Below are 23,189 nucleotides of genomic sequence, written 5' to 3'. Positions count from 1 at the left end.
AAGATGTTACAGAAAACATGCATTAATATCTTTCTTCCTAAATCCCACCAAAATGGCAACACACACACATATACACATCCCAGTTAGCAAGGGTGGAAAATAAAAGGGGCCTAAAAGAAACAAGAACCATTGGAAAATTTTGAAAAACACAAAATACACAATGAAAAATTAATAGAGCTAGAGAGCTTACATCTCCATAAAAGCACAGAAGGAAACACCCTCCTAAAAACTTAGTTTTTTTCAACACAATCACAGAATAATCGCGAGATGATAAACTGCAGGTATCGAGAGATGTGAATTTGCGGTGGCAGCCAGAAAATTAAAGTAAGGTAACAAAAGAGCTGAACGCAATCCTGGAACACTGGAGATTCTATTTGTATCCCTAGCTGACATGACTGATTTCCAGGAGGACTAGCAAACAGAAATCAAACAGCCCCTCAACTACACCTCTGGCAACGGACAGGTGCCCTCAATATCCAGAAGGCCAACTCCCCACACACATAAAGCTGAAGATTTACACACAACTTACAATGCAATTTTTCAGTTGAGAAGCGCCTTCAAAATATGAAGTGAAAATAATGAAAAAGGAATCACATTAGAAACATTCAAATGAAATTTCTGAACTAAGAATATCAAAAAGATTCCGAAAGCTTCCATGGGGAATCTACCAACAAAGGAGCAAGAATCAGAACAACTTCAGATTTCTCAGCTGCAGGAGTAGAAGCCAAAAGACAATGTTTGACTCTTCTGTAGCCAAGTGACTTGAAGCACAGAATTCCAGTATTCAAGAATGAGGGGAAAAATATTTTCAGAAATCCAAGACAGAGGAGAGTTTCAAAATTACAAGCCATTTTGAAAGAATTATTCAAACATAATACTCCACTAAAAACTTTAATTCACAAGAAAAAACTCAATCAGCATAAATTACAAATAAAAAAAAACAAAAAAGTTATCACAAATAAGACCAACAGACTGTCAGATGGGTTCAAAAACAGTAAAATAAAACCACACAGGGCCAGCCCAGTGGTGCAGCGGTTAAGTTCACACACTCCGCTTCGGCAGCCCAGGGTTCGCCAGTTCAGATCCCAGGTGCGGACATGGCACCACTTGGCAAAAAAGCCATGCTGTGGTAGGCGTCCCACATATAAAGTAGAGAAAGATGGGCACGGATGTCAGCTCAGAGTCAGTCTTCCTCAGCAAAAAGAAGAAGACTGGCAGCAGATGTTAGCTCAGGGCTAATCTTCCTCAAAAAAAAAAAAAAAAAAAGAAAGAAAGAAAAACCCCACACAGATACAGCAAAACCAATGATAGAGAAACTAAAATTAACAGGATGATAAAATATACCAGTCAAGATGAAAAGCATTACATGGGATATGGATTTAAATGGGATACTCATGTAAACAGAATAGCAATGTACTTTTTTTTTTATATCTTCCACTACAACAAGATAAAAAAAATTCATGAACATTTGTACAACTAGCAGGCTAGTATCAAAATATACCAAAACAAAAATGATTTTAAAAAAAGGAAAGATCGAAAACTTTATCATCACAGCAAAAGACTCGAAAAACTTTCAAAAACTGATAGACGAAGTTGAGATGAAAAAAGGTAAAGTATAAGAAATACACATAGAAATATGAGGAAATATATAGACAAAATATTCAAGGATTAGAAAAAAATCAAAACTGGCATTCTTCATAAATATGATTAAAAACAAAAAGAGTTTAGCAAGAAAGATGGACATAAGATCAAAACTACAAAATAATTCCCCAAATCAACCACAAACAAAAAATAATAACTTTAAAAACCAAAGTACCTAACAAAGTTGTGCAAGAGAAGATGAGGAAGGAAAGATTATTCAATACATTGTACTGGGAACTTGGTTATCCTAATAAATTGTACTGGGAATAAAAAGAAATGGAATCCTTAAGTTATAGCATACAAAAAAGCAAACAAATAAATCAATTCCAGATAGATTAAACTTTTTGTGTGAAAAGAAAACCTTAAAACTTTTAGAAGAACATATGGGAGACTATTTTTATGACACGGGAGTAGGGAAAGATTTCTTAAATAAGATGTAAAAAGCATTAACTACAAAAAGAAAGGAATGATAAATTTAGCTACATTAAAATTAATAACTTTTCTTCAAAGGACACCATAAAGGGCGTAAAAATGCACACCATAAATGAGATTTTATGCATTTTATGAGGATATTAAAACATGTACCTGAAAAGTATTAATGTGTGTAAAGAATGTCTATGAGAAAAAGATAACCCAGAAAATAAAGGCAAAAGTCATCAAAAGGAATTTCAGAAAGGAGGCAACATGAATGGTGACTAGACATATAAACTTAAAGTAATCAGAGAAATGCCAGTTAAGAGTATAATAAGATACTATATCTATTAGATGGACAAAAATTAAGAAAACTGACAATAATGGGTGTTATACACTGCTGAAAGAAAAATAAGTTTTAACAACCATTTTGAAAAATAATTCAGCAATAAAACTAAAAGTTAAATATGCATATACACTGATTCATCAATTTCACTCATATGAATATAACCTGCAGAAATTCTTGCTCTGTGCATTAGGAGGTCTCTGTAAGAACATTCACAGGAACACTGTGCAAAAGAGGAAAGAAATGGAAATATTCCAAAAGTCCACTAGGAGAATAAATTATGAGGTATTTTACACAATGATATAATACAGAGTAATGAATGAATGAACAACAGCTAGATTTAATAACAAGGATTATTCCAAGAAACAAATGTGTATGATAAAAGCAAATCATCCAGAAATATATATGGTATAATATAACTCTTACAAACTTCAAGAAGAAGCAAAACTAAACAAGTGTGTTGCTTATAGAGAGATATACAGTAAAGTGCTGTTTTGTCTTAGTCAGGAATTAATAAACCCAAAATTCTTCACAGTGGTTACCTGAGGCAAGAAAGAAACAAGAAAAAGTTTGGAGAGTAATAACACCAGGAGCTAACAATTCACAGGTGTTCACTGTATTATAATAAAACAAGTTACACAAATGCCATATACATATATACATTCCTTTGTATATATCAAATATAACATAGAATAAGACAAATTAATGGACTAAAAGAGGTAAAAGGGGGCTCTGTTTCTTACAAGAGCTGACTAGGTTGTCTTGAACCTATCTTCCCACTGGAACAAATGGAGAGGGTAGATAAAATATTTTTTTTAAATCGGCGTGAAGGAAACAGAGAGCTACCAAAGCAGTGAGAATTTGCAGGGCAATGTTTCAAAAGAAAGAGTAATCCAGAGATTTGAGTCTGGCACTAGGATTGCTTCTCTCATACAAAGGACAGCTGCTTCTGAAAGGGAGGCTGAGAGGTTGAGCAATGCTTTCATCAATGTCAGAGAGCTGAAAGGAAAAAAATTGGAATTCTGGACCCAATGAAAAGTAGAGTCCTTGTTAAACACCCCAGACTTTTGGGTGGATCCCAAACAACCACACCCAAGACACAAAGATGAGCAGAAAAAGAATCTGTCAAAAACTGAAGCCCAGCTTCCAATCACTGCATGTGCGATTGGATGAAGGTGATCTGACAACAGCTCAACTGTCTGTCAGATGCAAAAATAAATCCTCTCTGAAAAAATTATAAAATCCTCCAGAATCTCAAATTATCTCTACAATTTTTCATACACAAAGTATACCACTCAATTAAAACTAACACGTGCAAGACAAGACTTGACCAATAATCAAGAGAAAAAACAGATGAGAGAGGGAAAAAAGCCACAGGAGATCCAGATATTGAGGCTCAAAGATATAAAATTTAACATAATTATAGATGTTCAATTATTAAATGACAAGATGAGAATTCTCGCAGGGAACTAAAAGCTATACTAAAAACTAAGGAAATTATAGAATTGAATAAGTGCGATTAAGAATTCAATGCATGGGCTTAACATTAGATTAGATAGATCTGAAGAGGAAATTAGTGAACTCAAAGACAGGTCAGAAGAAAACAAAAACTAAAACATGAGAGGCAGAAAAGAACAGAAAAAGTATGTCAGATAGCTGGGTCACAGCAAAAACAAAAATTGTATGTTTAGAGTGTTTAAATAGAACTACAGCAAAAGAGTAAAAAGAATATTAAACAGAGACAGTATTTGAGGAGATAATGCCCTAAAGTCATTCAAAATTTCTGAAAGATATCAAAGCTATACATTCAAGAAGAGCTACAAACCCCAAGTAGGATAAATATAAAGAAAAGCACACCCAGATACATCTCAGTAAAACTGGAATCCAATGCAAAATAGTACAGATTAAAAGTATTCACAGCAAAAAGACAAAATCTTCAAAGGAACAAGATTGTCAGCCGACTTCAAGAGAAAAGATAAGAAAATGGAAAATCATGGAATAATATCTTCAAATTATTGAGGTGAGGAAATGCACCAATCCAGAAATCTAAATCTGAAGAAAATATCCTTTAAAAATTGAAGGAAAAACAAAGACATTTTCAGACAGACAAAAACTGCGAGAATTCATTAGCAGGTATCCACACTAAAAGAAATAGTACTTTAACTCTTTGGGTAAAAAGAAAATCATCACATAGACAAAAAGAAACGAAAAGCAAGAGAAAGGGGAAAATACATTGGTAAATCTAAATAAGTGTTAACTGTATAAAATAACAACAGTAATGGTCCTGTGTGAACAAGCACAAAAAGCATCAGAGAATAAAGGGAATTAAAGTATTCTAACATTCCCTTAGAGTACTGAAACTGCTGTCCTGAAAGTTGACAACAGACTAATTGATATTAGCCCTCAATAAGTCAAGGAAGGGTGCATGTTGTAATCTCCAGGACAACTACTAAAAGAAAAGGAAAATGTAAAACAAACAAGCCAGTAAAGGGGTAAATGAAATAAAAATATTTAATCAAAAATAGGGCAAGAAAGAAAAGAAAAAGAATACAGAAATGATAGAACAGATAAAAATTAGATGGCAAATTAACAAAATCACTATTTACATTACATGTGAACAAACTATTCTAATTAAAAGATGAAGTTGACAGAAAATATGTAAGAACTGGGTTCGATATTCTATGTAAGCCATTTAGAGAAGTTTTCCAGTCCTCTATCAGTAATTATTAGCCTATCTTTCCCCCCTGAGATTGGGAATGAGATAAAAATATCCGCTATGATGATTTCTATTGTTTTGAAGGTCCTGACCAATGCACAAGGAAGGAAAAAGAAATAAAAAGCATTAAGAAAGGAATAGAAAAAAACCAAAGCTGTCATTATTAACAATTGACATGACTGTGAAAGGAGAAAACCCAAAAGAATGCAAAAACTAATAGTTTTAAACATTGTCTTTAACAGAATCCCAGGATACAAAGTCAACATAAAAAGAAGTAATATTATATCTATATGCCAACAATAAGCAATCAGACAATAAATATTAAAATTGTATTACTTACAATAGCATCAAAAAGCATAAAATGTCTATAAAATAGAGGAAGATGGGCATGGATATTAGCTCAGGGCCAGTCTTCCTCAGCAAAAAGAGGAGGATTGGCAGCAGATGTTAGCTCAGGACTAATCTTCCTCAAAAAAAAAAAAAGACGCATAAAATGTCTACAAACACACTTAAAGATAAGCAAGATCTCTACACCAAAATTTAAGAAACAACACCCAGAGAAAACATTACCCTTAGAAAACTACCTAAGACACATATCATCTTCACAAAATGGAAAGCTCAGGATTATAATACCATGTTCATGGAATGGAAGGTGGTATTATAATGATAAAAATTACCTTCAAATTTATACTTCAATACACTTCCTATCAAAATTCCAGCCAGGTATGGTATATGTTGGGGAGGAGTGGTACAGGAAGAACTGACAGGCTGATTCTAAAGTTTAGATAGAAATACAAAAGGCTAAGAATAGCAAAAACAATCCTGAAGATGATGATGATGAAGTAGCAACAGCAGCAGCACTTGTCATTAATGACATTTGGAGGATTTAAGCTACTAGCTATCAAAACTGGTTATAATAATTAAGACAGTGTGAAACATAATAGAGCAGAATATGTACATGTGATTTAGAATAAAAGTAACAGTAAAAAGCAGTGGGGTGGGGGCTAGCCCCGTGGCCAAGTGGTTAAAGTCACGTGTGCCCTGCTTTGGCACCCTGGCTTCGCGGCTTTGGATCCCAGCGCAGACCTACTCCACACATCAGCCATGCTGTAGGGCCAGCCCACGTAAACAGAAGAAGATCGGCACAGATGTTAGCTCAGGGCTAATATTTTCAAGCAAAAAAAAAAAAAATGAGGAAGATTGGCAACAGATGTTAGCTCAGGGTGAACCTTCCTTACCAAAAAAAAAAAAAAAAGGCAGTGGGGAAGATTCAGAACCTCGGATTTGGCAATGGATTCTTAGATGTGAAATCAAAAATGCAAGCAACAAAAAATAAGTAAGTTGAACTTTATCAAAATTTAAAACTTTTGTGCATCAAAGGACAGTATCAAGAAAATAAAAACACCAAAATATGAAAAGGCAACCTACTGAATAGGAGCAAATATTTGTAAATCATCTATCTGATAAGGGGTTAATATCCAAAATATATAAAGAACACATACAACTCAACAGCAAAAAAGTCCAATTAAAAAATGGACAGAGGATCTGAATAACATTTTTCCAAAGACATATAGGTGGCAAACAGGTACAAGAAAATGTGCTCAACATCACTAATCATCAGGGAAATTCAAATCAAAACCACAATGAGACGTCACCTCACTCCTGTCAGAACGGCTATTATCAAAAAGACAAGAAATAACAAATGTTGGTAAGGATGTGAAGAAAAGGGAATCCTTCTATACTGTTGGTGGGAATGTAAATTAGTGCAGCCACTACAAAAAACAGTATGGAGAATCCTCAAAAAATCAAAAATACAATTACATATTATCCAGCAATTCCACTTCTGGGCATTATCCAAAGGAAACGTAAACACTAACTTAAAAAAGTATTTGCATCCCTACGTTCACTGCAGCATTATTTACAATAGCCAAGATATGGAAACAACCTAAGTGTCCATTGATGGATGAATGAATAAAGAAAACGTGGCATATATACAAGATGGAATATTATTCAGCCATAAAAAAGAAGGAAATCCTGCCACTTGCAACAACATGGACGGACCTTAAGGGCATTATGTTAGGTGAAATAAGTCAGACAGATAAAGACAAATACCATATGATCTCTCTTATATGCGGCATCTGAAAAAAAAAACCCAAAACAGAGCCAGCCCTGATGGCCCAGTGGCTAAAAGTTTGGCACAGTCCACTTCGGCAGCCCACATTCAGTTCCTGGGCGCAGAACTATACCACTCATCTGTCAGTAGCCATGCTGTGGCAGTGGCTCAGAGAGAAGAACTAGAAGGACCTACAACTATAATATACACCTATGTACTGAGGCTTTGGGGAGAAATGAAAAAAAAGAGAGGGGAAGATAGGCAACAAATGTTAGCTCAGAGTCAAATAATCAATAAAAATAAAAAACACAACTCATAGATATAGAAAATAGACTGGTAGCTGCCAGAGGCAGGCAGTGGCAGATGGGTGAAATGGTTGAAGGACGTCAAAAGGTACAAACTTACAGTTATAAAATAAATAAGTCATGGAATGTAATGTACAGTATGACTATAGTTAACTGTATTGTATAAGTGGCTGTACTGTATATTTGAAAGTTGCTAAGAAAACATCTTAAAACTTCTTATCACAGGAAAAAAATTAACTGTGTGGTAAGCTATTAATTAGATTTACTAGGGTGATCATTTCACAATGTATATATACAAATACATTTTATATATAATTAGTAAGCTGAAATTAATATAACATTATACGTCAATTATATCTCAATAAAAAGAATTAAAGGACAACTTTTTTTTAAGTGAAAAGACAACCTAAAGAATGGGAGAAGATATTTGCAAATTATAACATCTGATAAGAGACTTGTATCTAGAATATATAAAGAACTATTACAACTCAAGAAAAAGACAAACAAACCAACAAAAACATGGACAAAGGACTTGAATAGTGATTCCTCCAAGAAAGATAAACAAATAGCTAATGAGCACATTAAAAGATGTTCAACATCATTAGTTATTAGAGAATTGCAAATCAAAACTGCAATGAGATAGCACTTCACACTCACTACGATGGCTATAATCAAATTAATGGAAAATAACAAGTTGGCAAGGATGTGAAGAAACTGGAACCTTCACATATTGCTGGTAAGAAGGCCAAATGGTGCAGCCACTGTGGAAAACAGTTTGGCAGTTCCTCAAAAAGTCACACATAGAACTACCATATAATCCAGTAAATTTACTCCTAGGTAAATAACCCCAAAGAACTAAAAACAGGTACTCAAACAATTACCCAGACACAACACACAGAAGCACCATTCACAATATTCAAAAGGTGGAAACAACCTAAATGTCCATCAATGAGTGGATAGATAAACAAATTGTGATACACACATACACAAAATATTAAGCTATAAAATGGAATGAGGTAGTGATACATGCTACTATGTGGATGAACCTCAAAAACATTATGCTAAGTGAAAGAAGTCAGACACCAAACGTCACATATTTTATGATCCCATTTACAGGAAATATTCAGAATAGGTAAATCCACTGAAACAAAAAGGAGACTGGAGGTTGCCAGGGGTTGGGAGAAATGGGGAGTAACTGCTTCATGAAAATGATCTGGAACTAAATAGAGCTGGTGGTTGCACAACACTGTTAATGTACTAAATGCTACTGAACTGTACGCTTTAAAATGGTTAATTTTATGTTACGTGAATTTCACCTCAATGTTTTTCAAAAAGCAACAGGAAGACAGTCTTTCCAATAAATGGTGCTGAGTCAGACAGAAATAAAACTCAATCTTGACAATGACCTCATACCATATACAAAAATCAATTCCAAGTAGATTATAGGATTAAACGTGAAAAGTTAAACAATAAAGCTTCTGGAGCAACAATAGCCAACAGAACTTTCTAAGACAGTGGAAATGTTCTGTGCTGTTCATTACTAGACATACGTGGCCATTAAGTACTTGAAAGGTGTGAACAGATTTATAATTATATTTTAGTTTAAACTTAAATTTAAATAGTTACATGTGGCTAGTGCCTAGTATACTAGCACAGTTCTAGAAAATAACACAGGGAATACATTCACAACCTTAGGGTAGGCAAAAAAAGACAAACAAGATAAGTGCTAATCAAAAAGAAAATAATCGATAAAATGGGTTTTATTAAAATTAAGAACTTCTGTTCATCAAAAAATACCATTAAGAGAGTAAAAGGGCAAGTTACAAAGCAGGAAAAGAAATTTGCAAAACATCTTGCCAACAGAATATACAAGGAAATCTTACAAGTGAATAAGAGAGGGATTGACAACTTAATAGAAAAATGTGGAAGAGGTTTGAGCAAGCACTTCACAAAAGAGGACAGCCAAAATGTCAATACACAGAGGAAGAAGTACCCAAGAACATATCATTCATTACACATTCATATAATGGCTAAAACGTTAAAGATTTGCATATCTAGTTCAGACAAGGAAATGGAACAGCTAGAACTTTCATGCAGCACATATAGGAATGTTAATTGGTTTAATCACTTTGAAAAACCATTTGGCAAAATCTAAAACTGAACTTATACATACCCCCACAATGCAGCAATTACAACAGAAATACATACATAAGTGCACAAAATATGTAAAAGAATATCCGTAACAGCAGTATTCACTTAACACTGAAAATAGCTAAATGTCTAGCAACAGAGCAGATACATTATGGTATAAAAAAACAATGAAATCCTATACAGCAATGAACAGACTACTGCTATACACAACAAGATGGATTAATCTCACAAACATAATATTGAGGGAAGGAAGCCAGACATAAAAGATTTACTATGTGTGATTCCAATTATAAAACTTCAAAAACAAGTAAAGCTAATTTACATGTTTAGAAGCTGGAATAACAGTTACCTTCAGGGAACAGGGACGAGCTAATAACAGGAAAAAGAGACAGCATGCTTTTGGGATGCTGGTAATATTGTGTTTTTTTACCTGGATAGTTGGTTAGTTGAAAATGCCAATTGTGATAACTTAATGAACCGTAATCTTATAAAGTGTGTGTTTTTCTGGTATGTTTTATCTTAATAAAATTTTTTCATTAAAGAAAATAAAACATTAAGGATACAGAAAACCTAAACACATGATTGGCAAACAAGACCTAAAGAACATATATGAAATACTGAACTTAGGGGAAGAAAAAGTGAGAGAGACAGCTGAAGGACACAGCCAGAGGAACTGGTAGACAATGGTAATTAATACAGGCCTTTGGTCTCCAAATCACAAGGCTCTAGTCAACGAAGTTAAACAGCTACAAATCATTAGATATCTAATATATACAATTATTTTGACTAGTATCTCCACAAACTATTTTTCCATTACCAATTAGTTTAAAAGTATTAATAGTATTAAAATGTATTAATAGGATGTTAAGAATAATGATGGATATGAAACATGATAATATAGCTACACATTTCAAGAGTTGTAACTATATTTTAAGAGAAGAAACTTTATCTCATATTTCTTTTCATTCTCCAAAGAACCTAGTACAGCCCTGAGAACACAGCAGACACACACATATACACACAGTATACACACACACACACACACACACACACACACACACGCATAAAACTCCATGTGAGGGATCAAATTCTCCCACAACCAAACACATCCTGCCCCAAATACTCAGAAACTGGAGACAGACAAAACCATTACTTCTTTCCAATGTTTTCTCCCAGGACTCTTAATTCTCTACTGTATGTAGGTAAAGGAACAACTACTGTCATGACAGCCATACTGTCAACTAGCTAGTCAGTTTTCCCATTGTTTTAAAAATAGATGTCATTACAAAAATTAAACCCCTGCAAAGTTGAAACAGACAGAATCAGGTGATATTTTGTATTTATCAAGGAATGTATATCAGGTCACATGCCTATGGTCAACTGAAGAGATGTTTCAATCTTATTTTACTTATAATGGAGTTACAGCATGTTAAAAAACAAGAAAATGTAAAATAAGGCAGCCACGTGAAGTGTTGTTTATGTCTTTTCACTTCTCTCTTTGTTGTATAAAATTTTAGAAGGTAACATAAGGAAGAACACAAGTCTAAAAAGTAAAAATTACCCGATCATTCATAAGAAGATCTTTCACAATGAAAGTAGCTACCAAAGACTTCAAAGGAGCAGCAAATTGATCAGGGGCAAGAAGAGCAATATGACCAATAGTAACCAATGGTGTTATGAGATGTTCCAGGTTGCTTGGGTCTAGGCTCTTATGCAGAGGCTGAAAATGAGGAAAGGAAAACATATTCAATTCCATAGATATGCAAACGTCATCTTCAAATTTAAAACACTACAAAACTTTCAATATACATACAGTGTATAAGTAGTAGCTCAAGCTTACATCTAAACTTCTACAGGTTATTTATATCTAGAAGGCATCACATTTAAATATTTTTGGTTTTGCCCAAGTCATATTTTAGAGGTAGGTAAAGAAACATTTCAGCATAGAGAATCATACTATGTATCATATATTTTATGAGCACATACATGAATATGTTAGAGACTGCCAGAGCTCACCACCATGCACTTCCTGGGCATAAGGATGACTGTATAAGCAGCCTCCTCTGCAGTTAGGCGAGGATATGTGAGTAAGTTATGGTTAACAGAATGGCAGTGAAAGTGAGGAACGCCATGCCTGCACTGTGGCAGGTATGAGCAGTGTGTCTTCTCCACATTCTCTCTCTTTACTCACTGGCTGGCTTAATACCAAGGATCCAGTGGAACTTAAAGTCACTAGTCAAAAATAGTCTGTGTGCCTAAGTCACCGATTAGAATGCAATCCGAACACCCAACTGGACTTTTTTCAGGAGCAAGAAATAAGCTTTTATTATGTACAGTCACATGCATTTCTGTGGATTTTTAGAGCATCAAATATTAAGTATTATAACAAATAAAACTATCTTTGTTATTCTGATGGGAAACCCAACCATTTACATGTATTTTCCCATAACAAAAGAATGAGGCTCCTCATATACTCATATAGAATGATATTTTAAATGTATTGTTAAATGTTTAAAATAGGAAAATCAGAAGAGTGACTCTAGTATGCTAGCACTGGCATAAGGGGAGGGAGAAAGGGACAAAATATGTATTTATATTACTTGTATATGAATAAAATCTCTCCAGCAAAGTATATTAGAAACTGATAATACTGACTGCCACTGGGAAAAGGAACTAGATGGCTGGGGATACAGGGCTGGGGTGACAGCGGAGAGAACTTTTTACTATTTACTATTTGGATAGTTGTTTTGCTATCTTTTGATTTTGAAGCAAGTACATATATTATCTATCAGAAATTTTGATGACACATTTTAATCAAGAGTTGATGCTCTATCCTCCCATACTGAACACCAAGAATTTTAGGCTTGAAAAACAATATAAAACTGTTCTTTCCCAACATATTAGGGCAACATGAGGCTTCACTTAGTCCAAAGTATATTTAAATGAGTTTCCTTCTTGCTATCCTTGATGACTTCCCTCAATAGTCCCACTGCATGCCTAAGTGCTAGCTTGTTGTTTATATTATAAACAAAAATCTGATAGTGTAAATAGTTCTTTTAATTATTATAATGACTGTGACAATTTTTCACAATCAGATGATAAAATCACTTCTGAAACAGCAAAATTAATGGCCAGACCCTGGATTACTAGTAACCTCATAAAGGCCTCTATAAAACCTTTTCTCAGAAAAACAGCCATCCTTGCATGCTGAAGGATTACAGGTTAGGTTCTTATAAAGATGAAATAAAATAACAGATATAATATCAAAATGAAAATAAAAGTATCCTACAAATTCAAGTTATTATCAGCATTATCCTCATCACCATAATTTAAAGGAACAAAAGATTAATCAAGAAAAACAAAGGTTTTTGATAACTCAAAATGAAGTCATTGAAGTCATTCTCATATACAAAACCAGACTACAGAAAATACCTCCACCCCAAAATGCACAAAATTTAAACTTAATTATTTGCTATCTACAGCAAAGATGCTGTCAGAAAGACAAAGAAAGCTACTTTTCTTCCTCCTGCAGGTCTTTAACATAACACTACATGAAAATATAACAAAATTAGCACAAATGTTTCTAGAACAGAGATAATAAGTCAAAGTATTTATGCTAGGTAGCTTCAGCTTAATTTCCAGATTGTTCTGACTTCACTCAAAGCTACTGAACTAAAATTATAAGACAGCATTTTACAGATTTTTTTGCTTATCTTCTATTTGCAATAAGAATGCTCAAGATAGCCCTTGATTATAATAGATTGCAATAAAATGACAATGCTTATATAGAAAGGGTAATTTAAAGTGTAGAAAAAATATGAAATATATATTGAAAAGACACTTTAATCTGACATAAAATTAAGTCAGTCATTAAAGTATAAACTTATTTACTTTACATTACCAATTAGTATTGATTTACAAACCCCACACTTCAGTAGTATCTCATAAACAGAGATTAATTTTCAAACCTGTAAACTGACAAAATAATCATCTATTACCTATTATCAATAAGTATGACTTTATATATAATTACTTATTAATGAAAAATAGTTTCCTAATACTAAAAGCATAAAGTAATGTCAAATATTATACAATTGTTTGATTTCTGAATTTGAGTTAGCATTAAACATCTGAATAATCAGATATTTCCATGTTAACCACTGATCAATATTCAGTATAATGATTCAAATTCTGAAAATACACTAAAAAACGATGTATCTCCAAATGTGAACATTCTGTAACATCAATAACATTTACTTTTTAACAATAACATTTGAAACAAAAAATTTTTTTCTCTTTACCTCAAATATCTGTGCAAACTGGGTCTCTTTACTAGAAAATATCGCATGGATACAATGAATGGCATATTTAGCTTGACGGGGGGGTCCTTTTTTAGATTTGTGATGCAAAACAGGAAGCAAAGCTCTAGAAAAAGAAAAAGAAAGAAAGAAAAACAATAAGCCAGAAAAATCAATATGACTTCCACTAGATACTCAAATGTTTGTATTTTTTAAGTAATGTTTGTAAGAACAAAACAAGTCACAACATCTACTCAGAAACATTTTCAATCTATAATTTTCCTTTACAAATATCTATACTAAACATATAATCCATTTTCCTCCTTTTTACTTAACAATTATAAATACAAAAAAGGATGGTGACCCATTTCTTCTTTTTAATGTCATTCCCATTAGCCTTTTCACTGGCATCACTCCAGCTACCTTACACATAAGACCACTGGAAAAGGACCTAAACTGTTCTTTTTTTCTCAAGTCTCTTCCTCTTCCAATTCATCTCTCACCCTGTACCAGAACAATCTAAATACAAGGAAATCTGATTTTTTAACCAATACAAAGTGAGTGCTTACTATGCGCCAGGCACTATTAAAATAGTCCCAAATCCTTGCCTTCATGCTAGCAGCATATTAGGGACAAGACAAATGATAATATATAAATTAGCAAAATATGTGTTATGTCAAATTGCAATAACTGCTATAGAGGAAAAAAACAGAAAAAGAGCACAGGGATAGGGAATGGGGAGGGGTGTGTGAGAGTGTTACAATTTTAAATAGAGTGGTTACAGAATACCTCTCTGATAAAGTAACATTTGAGCAGAGTTCTGAGGGAAGTAGCAAGTGAGTTATGCAGCTATCTGGAAGAACATTCATGTTCCATATCATTCCACCATATAAAAACTTAAAATGAATACTGAATAAAGCAGGATCTATTAGCTCAACTATTATTCAAACATCGCATAGCGAAAACAACTTCTGAATCCTCCTTGTGCAATACCAACCCAGTGCTCCAGTAATAAGAATTTAGAGATACAATAACTCATTACAATAACAGAGTCTCCCAAAAGACATCAACAGCAAAAAAAAAATCAGGGGAAATTTTGCATTTCATATTATACAGAAAGGGTTAATACTCCTAGCATGTAAAGACCTTCTACAAATAGAGAATGAAAAGATCAACAACATCATGGAAAAATGGGTTGGACATAAAAGAATAGAAAGTTCTTCAAAGGAAGATATACAAATTACCCTGTGATGTGTGAAAAGATATTTACCTTCACTCATTTAAAAAATAATACAAATTAAAAGTATACTGAGAGGACTTCTGCTTCAGAATATGACAGTATATCTGAGACTGGATTTACTCGCCTACCTTAAACAAGTAGAAAACAAGATAAATATGCTAAAGATTTGAGACACTGGACTATAGGCAGCACAGTACTATAATTCCTAAACTATGGGAAACAAACTAGAAGAACCTTACATCTGCCCCTGCTTACTGCAAGGAGGTCGTTTCTAGACTGTGGTGCAAGAAGTCATCCAAACAGAGGCTGGTGGTCACAGAGAGCTGAGGGAGACAGAGATGGGACTTTAGGAGGGCCAAGGCAGCTACAATTGCTAGAGCAGAGTAACACAGAGCAGGAAGCTACAAAGAGAGAAAGAGAGCTTGACTTCTGGAAATCCAAAGAGGGGTATCCTTGAGTCTTTAATTGATTAACGATCAGTGCTATGCATAAGAAAAAACTACCCAAGACCAGGAAAAGAACAGTGGAAAGCAGTGAGCCAAAAAGTTCCCTAACACACACAGGGCTGGTAATAATTCATGTTTCTACCAGCCACAGTAGAAAGACCTTGTAATATATAACCAGGAGAAAATTAATCAATACAAACAGGCCCAGAAATGGCACACGTGACAGAAATTAGCAAAGACATTAAAACAGCAGTTCTAAATATGCTCCATATGCTCAAGAAGGTAAGAAGAAAACAAGAACATGATGAGAACAGATAAGAAATATACTAAAGAGGCTGGCCCAGTGGTGTACTGGTTAAGTTCGCATATTCCACTTCGGTGGCCGAGGGTTCGTGGGTTTGGATTCTAGGCGCAGACCTATACACAGCTCATCAAGCCATGCTATGGTGGGGTCCCACATACAAAACAGAGGAAGACTGGCACAGATGTTAGCTCAGTGACAATCTTCCTCAACCAAAAAAAGGAAGATTGCCAACAGATGTTAGCTCAGGGCCAATCTCCCTCATCAAAAAAAAAACAAGAAGAATTACATTAAAAAACAACCCACATGGAACTACTAAATATGAAACATATAATACCTGAAATGCAAAATATACTGATAGGATTAAAAGTAGATTATATATTACAAAAGAAGAGCTCAGTGAACTTGAAGAAACAGCAATAGAAACTATGAAAAATAAAACAAGAGCAAAAAAAGGGTAGGAAAAAAAAAGAACAGAGTATCAGTGACTATAAAACAATACCAAGTAGTCAAAAATACAGGCAATTGGAGTCCCAAAAACAAGTAGGTGGGAAAAGAGAAGAGAAAAAGTATTTGAATAAATAGTAGGCTGAATTTTTCCAAAGCTGATGGAAATAAAACCACAGTCCCAAGAATCTCAATAAAACTCAAGCAGAAGAAACAGAAAGCAAACCATTCCAAGGCACATCATCATCAACTTGGTAAAAGCAGCAATAAAGAGAAAAACCTTAAAAAGTGAGAAAAGAAAGATATATTATATACAGAGGAACAAAGAATGAAAGAACTCTTTTCATCAGAAACTATGCAATCCAGAAAATATGGAATTACCATCATGTAGGTACTAAGTGAAAAAAACTGTCAACCTAGAATTCTATTCTGAGCAAAAATATCTTTCAAGAATGAAGGCAAAATAAAGACTTTTAGACAAAGAAAAGCTGAGATAATTAATTGTAAGCAGAACAATACTACAAGAAATATTCAAGTTATTCAAGAACAAAAATGATACAGATGAAAATATGGACATATTCAAAAGATGAAGACGGAAATGGTAAATACACATGCACAACTAAATCTATTGTTAATCTGAGATATGGCAAACTGGTTAGAGCAAAACTATCAACATATATAAATATATATGTTATAGTTTATAATATATATAGAAATAAAATATATGACAACAAAAGCCCGGAGGGGGAGGGCATAAAAGTATATAGCTGCAAGGGTTTTAATATACATTAAGTAGTATAATTTTATTTGAACATAGATCAGCCAACAGTGAAGACGATAAAATCATTAAAAATATTCAATTAATCCCAAGGAGGGTAGAAATAGAGGAAAGGAGAAGACACAAAAGATGAAATGAAGGGGGCTGGCCCCATGGCCGAGTAGTTAAGTTTGCGCGCTCCACTGCCGGCGGCCCAGTGTTTCGTTGGTTCGAATCCTGGGCGCGGACATGGCACTGCTCATCAGACCACGCTGAGGCAGCGTCCCACATGCCACAACTAGAAGGACCCACAACGAAATATACAACTATGTACCGGGGGGGCTTTGGGGAGAAAAAGGAAAAAAATTTTTTAAAAAATCTAAAAAAAAAAAAAAAAGATGAAATGAAAACAAGTATCAAGACGGCAGCTTTGAACACAACTACATTGATAATTACATTAAATGTAAATTGGTCTAAGAATTTCAACTGAAAGACAGGGTTTGTCTTTCAGGATTAAAACAACAAAAACAAAACAAAACAACAAAAACAAAACAAAGACTATAGGATATTTATAAGAAATTCATTTTAAATATTAAGTCCAAGGAAGATTTAAAGAAGAAAAAAGAAAAAGGGAAAAGGAAAAAAGATATGCCTCACAAACACTAACACAAACAAAAGCAGAAGTGGTTACACTACTCTCGGACAAAGACTGCAGAACAAGGAAGATGACCAGGGACAAAAAGATATGCTTCATAACAACACAGTCTGTTGACAAGGCTGTGGGAAATCAAGTACATTCATCCACTAATAGTGGGAATACAAAATGGTAAGACCAATATGAAGGGGAATATAGCAATACCTAGCAAAATTATACATGCATTTACTCTATGACACATCCACAAAATAAATATGGAACGACTGCCAGTTTAAGTAAAGAGAAAAAAGCAAGGTGGAGAAAAGTGTGTATAGTGTACTTTATCATTTATCTAACAAAGGGGACATATGAATATACATGTATATATACACACTTAAACACTCCAGACAGACATGTGTGGAAGAAGTTTTTTTTTTTTTTAAAGTTTTTCTATAGACAAGAAGGAATAGGGTAGAAAGTTGAGGAACAGAAGCTAGACCTCTTAGTATATCCAAATGGTCCCTGACTTACAATGGCTGGACTTACAATTTTTCAACTTTATGATGGTACAAAAGCGATACACATTCAGTAGGAACCATACTTTGAACTTTGATCTTTTCCGGGGCTAGTGATATGCAGTACAATAATCTCTTGTGATCCTGAGCAGGGGCAGTGGCAGCAAGCCGCAGCTCCCAGTCAGCCACACAATCATGAGAGTAAACAATCAACACACTTACAACCATTCTGTACCCATACAGCCATTCTGGTTTTTACTTTCAGTATTGAATAAATTACATGAGATATTCAGTATTTTATTATAAAATAGGCTTTTGTTAGAAGATTTTGCCCAAATGTAGGCTAATGTAAGTGTTCTGAGCATGTTTAAGGAAGGCTAGGCTAAGCTATGATGTTTGGTAGGTTAGCTGTATTAAATGCATTTTCGATTTATGATATTTTCAACTTACGATGGGTTTATCGGGATGCAATCCCACTGTAAGTTGAGGAAGATCTGTATCTTGCTTCTTACGCTTGTCTTTAAAACCAGTGAATATTTCATGTAATTAAGAAATTAAATTAAATTTTAAAAGAGCAACCTCTTAAAAAATAAAACAAAGTGTTTACTCATTTGTTGACGTAACTACACAAAGAAGAATCATTCCAAGTAACTTTAAAACAGAGAATTTGACTGTAAATTCCTAATGTGATATACCCTAAATACAAACGAGAACAATCTAAACAAACAAATGACTGCTTTCAAGCATCACATTGGTGGTCTACTGCTACTCTGAGACTGTTACGTATTTAGTATGAGATAATTCAAATAAGTTATTATGTAATATCATAGTTTTATCATCCTGTTATCACAGCATGGGGAAAAAGAGATACAAATTAAAACTGAAGAGGTTCAATAAAAATCCTGTAGTCCGGGGGTGAGCCCCATGGTCGAGTGGTTAAGTTGCCGCACTCCGCTTCGGATTCGGGTTCCGGTTTGGATCCTGGGCAAGGACATGGCACCGCTCATTAGGCCATGTTGAGGCGGCATCCCACATGCCACAACTAGAACGACCCACAGCTAAAACATACAACTATGTACTGGGGGGTTTGGGGAGAAAAAAGCAGGGGGAAAACAAAAGAAGATTGGCAACAGTTGTTAGCTCAGGTGCCAATCTTTAAAAAAAAAAAAAAAAAAAAAAAACTGTAGTCCCAAATCTGAACTGGAATGATCAATATAAATGCACAATGCATTTTATCTTCCAAAAAACTCTTTTTTTAGCTGTGTCCACTGAATCATCTTAGAAAAATGACCCACATATTAGCAACTAGTACCCACATGACTCACATTCTGACTTCTTAATACCAGTCCCATTAAAAGGAACCAGGGCTCCTTACGGAAATGGCTGATTTCAAGTCCAGGGCAGGACATATACAAGATGGGCCTGGAACATCTTGTCATGCAGATTGCAAAGAAATTACAAAGATTAGTGGAGCTGTTCAAAAGGACTCAGGGGTCAACCTGAATAGACTCTTGGGTACAGATGGGAGAACCAGAGCGTCAATGAGAGTGATCACTGCAATTAGCTAAAACAGAAATAGATGTAAATAGGTGTGTCTACAATGATATTTTTAAAAAACAACAACAGTTCAACTGGTCACATTTGGAGGATACTAGTAAACTCACTTTGTGTGTGTGTGTGTGTGAGAGAGGAAGACTGGCCCTGAGGTAACATCTGTTACCAATCCTCCTCGTTTTGCTTGAGGAAGACTGTCCCTGAGCTAACATCTGTGCCAGTCTTCCTCTATTCTGTATGTGGGGTGACACCACAGCATGGTTTGATGAGTAGTGTGTAGGTCCGCACCCAGGATCCAAACCCACGAACCCTGGGCTGCCAAAGTGGAGCACTTGAACTTAACCACGATGCAAGCAGGCCAGCCCCCTCACTCTTTATTTTGAATACTGTTCAATAACATAAAAGAATGGAGCACTTATCCTGCCTTTTCTCAATAAATGTAACACTAGTGAACCACAGAATAGATGAGAAGTCCCTCTTTATAAAAGTACTCAGCTAACAAGTGATGAGTATCATCAGCTGCTAACATCACAAAAAGAGAAATATCCAGATATGCGCCTCCTGATAGAAGAGCATACTACCATCTATAAAGTGGTCCTGTAACAACAAAAAAGTTGAATTGGAATCCAATCAGGCCTCTGGATTCAACTATCACTTGACAGAATATATAAGGAACCAGTTAATGTATGCCAAAGGCATACCATTGGCAAAAATTAGTCTATGTAAAACTCTGCAAGAGAAACAACCTGGTTTCTTTATCAAACACAAAGAAAGAAAGAGAATTGGAGGGGGAGTCTACAGGAGAGAAGAGATTTAAAAAACATATCAACCAATAAGAATGTGAAAATCTTACTTGGATCCTGATTTTTCTAAAAGCTGTTTAAAAAAGTATATTTTTGAGAAAATTAATTGGATGTTATTAACACTGATAACTGTGATAAAGGTATTGTGATTATTTTTTAAGAGTTGTTTTCTTTCAGAGATACTTAGATGTACAGATGAAATGATACATAGTCTGGGACCTGCTTTCAAATATAAGGGGAATAGAGGGAGTGGGTAGAACTATAAACTAAACAAGAGAGGCCGTAAGATATTCATATATAAGCTGGGTGGTAGACACGTGGGAGTTTGCTATAATATTCTCTACTTCTATACATGTTTGAAAATTTCAATAATAAAATGTGTAAAAAGCAGTTAGTCTCACCAAAATGCTATCCTTTTAGTCTATGATCTGTGGATTCTTTGCGAAACGAAAAATTATTTTCTGGTGACTTCAGTAACTAAACTTCCCAGATAAGACCTATCTTCTCATAAATCAGACTTTACAATACAAACATCCATAACCCCTTTTCTTAGTGGTCAAGAGAAAAATTACAGGTCACACACAAGTAAGAAGCAACTTTGGTTGAGATTTTTTTTTAAGACAGTATGAGAAATTTTAAGCTCATCCAATGTTTGGTGTATTCATTTAAACAGAAAACAGAAAGAGATGAAAACAAAGAAAAAAACAATTTCAAAAATTCTGAAGTACTAGGCAGAGTCTTAGAAGTCAGTGAAATGTAAATAAAGCACCTACCTTCTGGCTGCTTTCTATTAAAAAGAATCCTTAAAAAGTTTAAAAAAAAAAGAATCCTTTATTCCCTCATTAAACTGATTTTCTTCTTTCAAATTCAAGGGTTTTTTCCCCTAGTGATAATCATATGCATGCAGAAAACATAAAAAAACTGAAAAATACATTAAAGACACTAAAGGAAAAACTCAAAATTCCACTACTTTGATATAATTACTGTCAACATTTTTGTGAACATTTAAAATTTCTCTATACATTTGTAAATATATTAAATAAATGAGGATACAAAATACATAAGATCTGGAAACATTTTTTTCACCCAACAACACTGTAGAGAACCCTTCTATGTCAAGTATTGGTAAACACTATTCTGTTTAATGGTCACATAGCTCTTTAGTGGATGACTATACCACAACTAATCTAACCAATCTCCTACTGATGAGCACTTCAATGGTCTCTCTCTCTTTTTCTTTTTTGAAACCTTAACAACAAAACCATGAAGATCCCTGTGCAAGTTATATCCTACTGAGATTTAAGCCTAGCCTACAACCTGCTCTGAGATCTTGGAGCTGTAAATCTACAAATTACATTTCCCAGACTCCCTCAAGAGCTGGCTTCCTGTTAGGTTCTTCCAGTAAGAGACACCAAAGCTCTCAGGGATTCTCTGCAGTGGCTTCACCGCCCCCCAGCACCAGCCAAGCTACCCTTATGATAGTTGGGTGATGTTGACAGGGCCCTCCCACACACTGGGCAGGCCTTAACACTGCTTCTTCCCAGTTGTCCCACCAGTTCTAAGGGTGGTAGCTGCTTCCAGGAATTCATAATCTCTGGGTTACCAAAGCAACTTTTTGCTCTTTCATCCTTCAAACATCTGTATTAATTAATTTATGTTTAAAATACCTAGTATGGTTTCTGTTTCTCTGATTGGACCCTGAACCATGTAAGCATTATGTAGATACCTTTTCTAATTATCTCTGGGATAAGTTCCTAAAAGTGAAACTGCAGTGTCAAAGACTACACTCATTTGAAGTTGGTATGTATTACCACATTTACCAATCCAGAAAAGCTGCATCAAGTTATACCGCAACCAAGAGAGTATCAGTGGACTACTAGCTGACACTGGTTATAGCACAGGAGTGTTTGTATTTATATTTTCCTCAATTACTATTAGTAGGCATAAATGTCTTTTCTTGATTTAGGGGCTGGAAGGGTTTCCTGTGTGTGAATTTTCTGTTCATTCCATTTCCTAGTATTCTACTTTGAGACTTGATTGCTATTCCTTTGCTAAGAGTATTTATACATTACAGATACTAACCTTTTCTAAGTCATACATACGTTGAAAATAGTTTCCCAGCCTACCATTTGTGTTTCTAACTTTATTTCATGACTTTTGCTTTTGTCTAAATAGTAGTCTCCCTCACTAAAATATCAGGACAGAGACTTAACCTGTCATGTTCATTTCAATACTCTCAGTACCTTATACATAGTAGAAGTTCTATAAATATGTTTTCAGCAAATAGATTTTTAAAAATCTAATCCATCAATATTTCATTTACGACCTGGCATTAGTGTCCTTTTCCCCACAAAAAATGGAGTTACAGAAATGTACTGGTTACAAATATTTTATTAATTCATTTTATATATTTAAAATCTTAGATAAATAATGTATCTTTGACTCATCTGGAGTATATGTAAAATCAAGATAAGGAGACTACATTAATTTTTCTTTCCAAAACAGGCAATT

General features: G+C 34.4%; 1 protein-coding gene across 16 annotated transcripts in view; it reads right to left on the bottom strand.

Moving 5' to 3' along the window:
* Positions 1–23,189, bottom strand: part of PDS5B (PDS5 cohesin associated factor B) — a 194,179-nt gene that overhangs the window by 34,486 nt on the left and 136,504 nt on the right. For all 16 annotated transcript variants that reach the window (XM_023621486.2, XM_023621489.2, XM_023621492.2 and 13 more), the window contains 2 exons: positions 13,985–14,108; positions 11,245–11,403 (listed from right to left, as the gene is read on the bottom strand). In XM_023621486.2, the coding sequence (XP_023477254.1) occupies positions 11,245–11,403; positions 13,985–14,108 (283 nt within the window). The remainder of the gene's footprint in view (positions 1–11,244; positions 11,404–13,984; positions 14,109–23,189) is intronic.

The sequence above is a fragment of the Equus caballus genome, chromosome 17, assembly GCF_041296265.1.
Source record: "Equus caballus isolate H_3958 breed thoroughbred chromosome 17, TB-T2T, whole genome shotgun sequence".
In the NCBI taxonomy this organism is placed as follows: Eukaryota; Metazoa; Chordata; class Mammalia; order Perissodactyla; family Equidae; genus Equus; species Equus caballus.
This window is presented reverse-complemented; position numbering and strand designations above follow the sequence as displayed.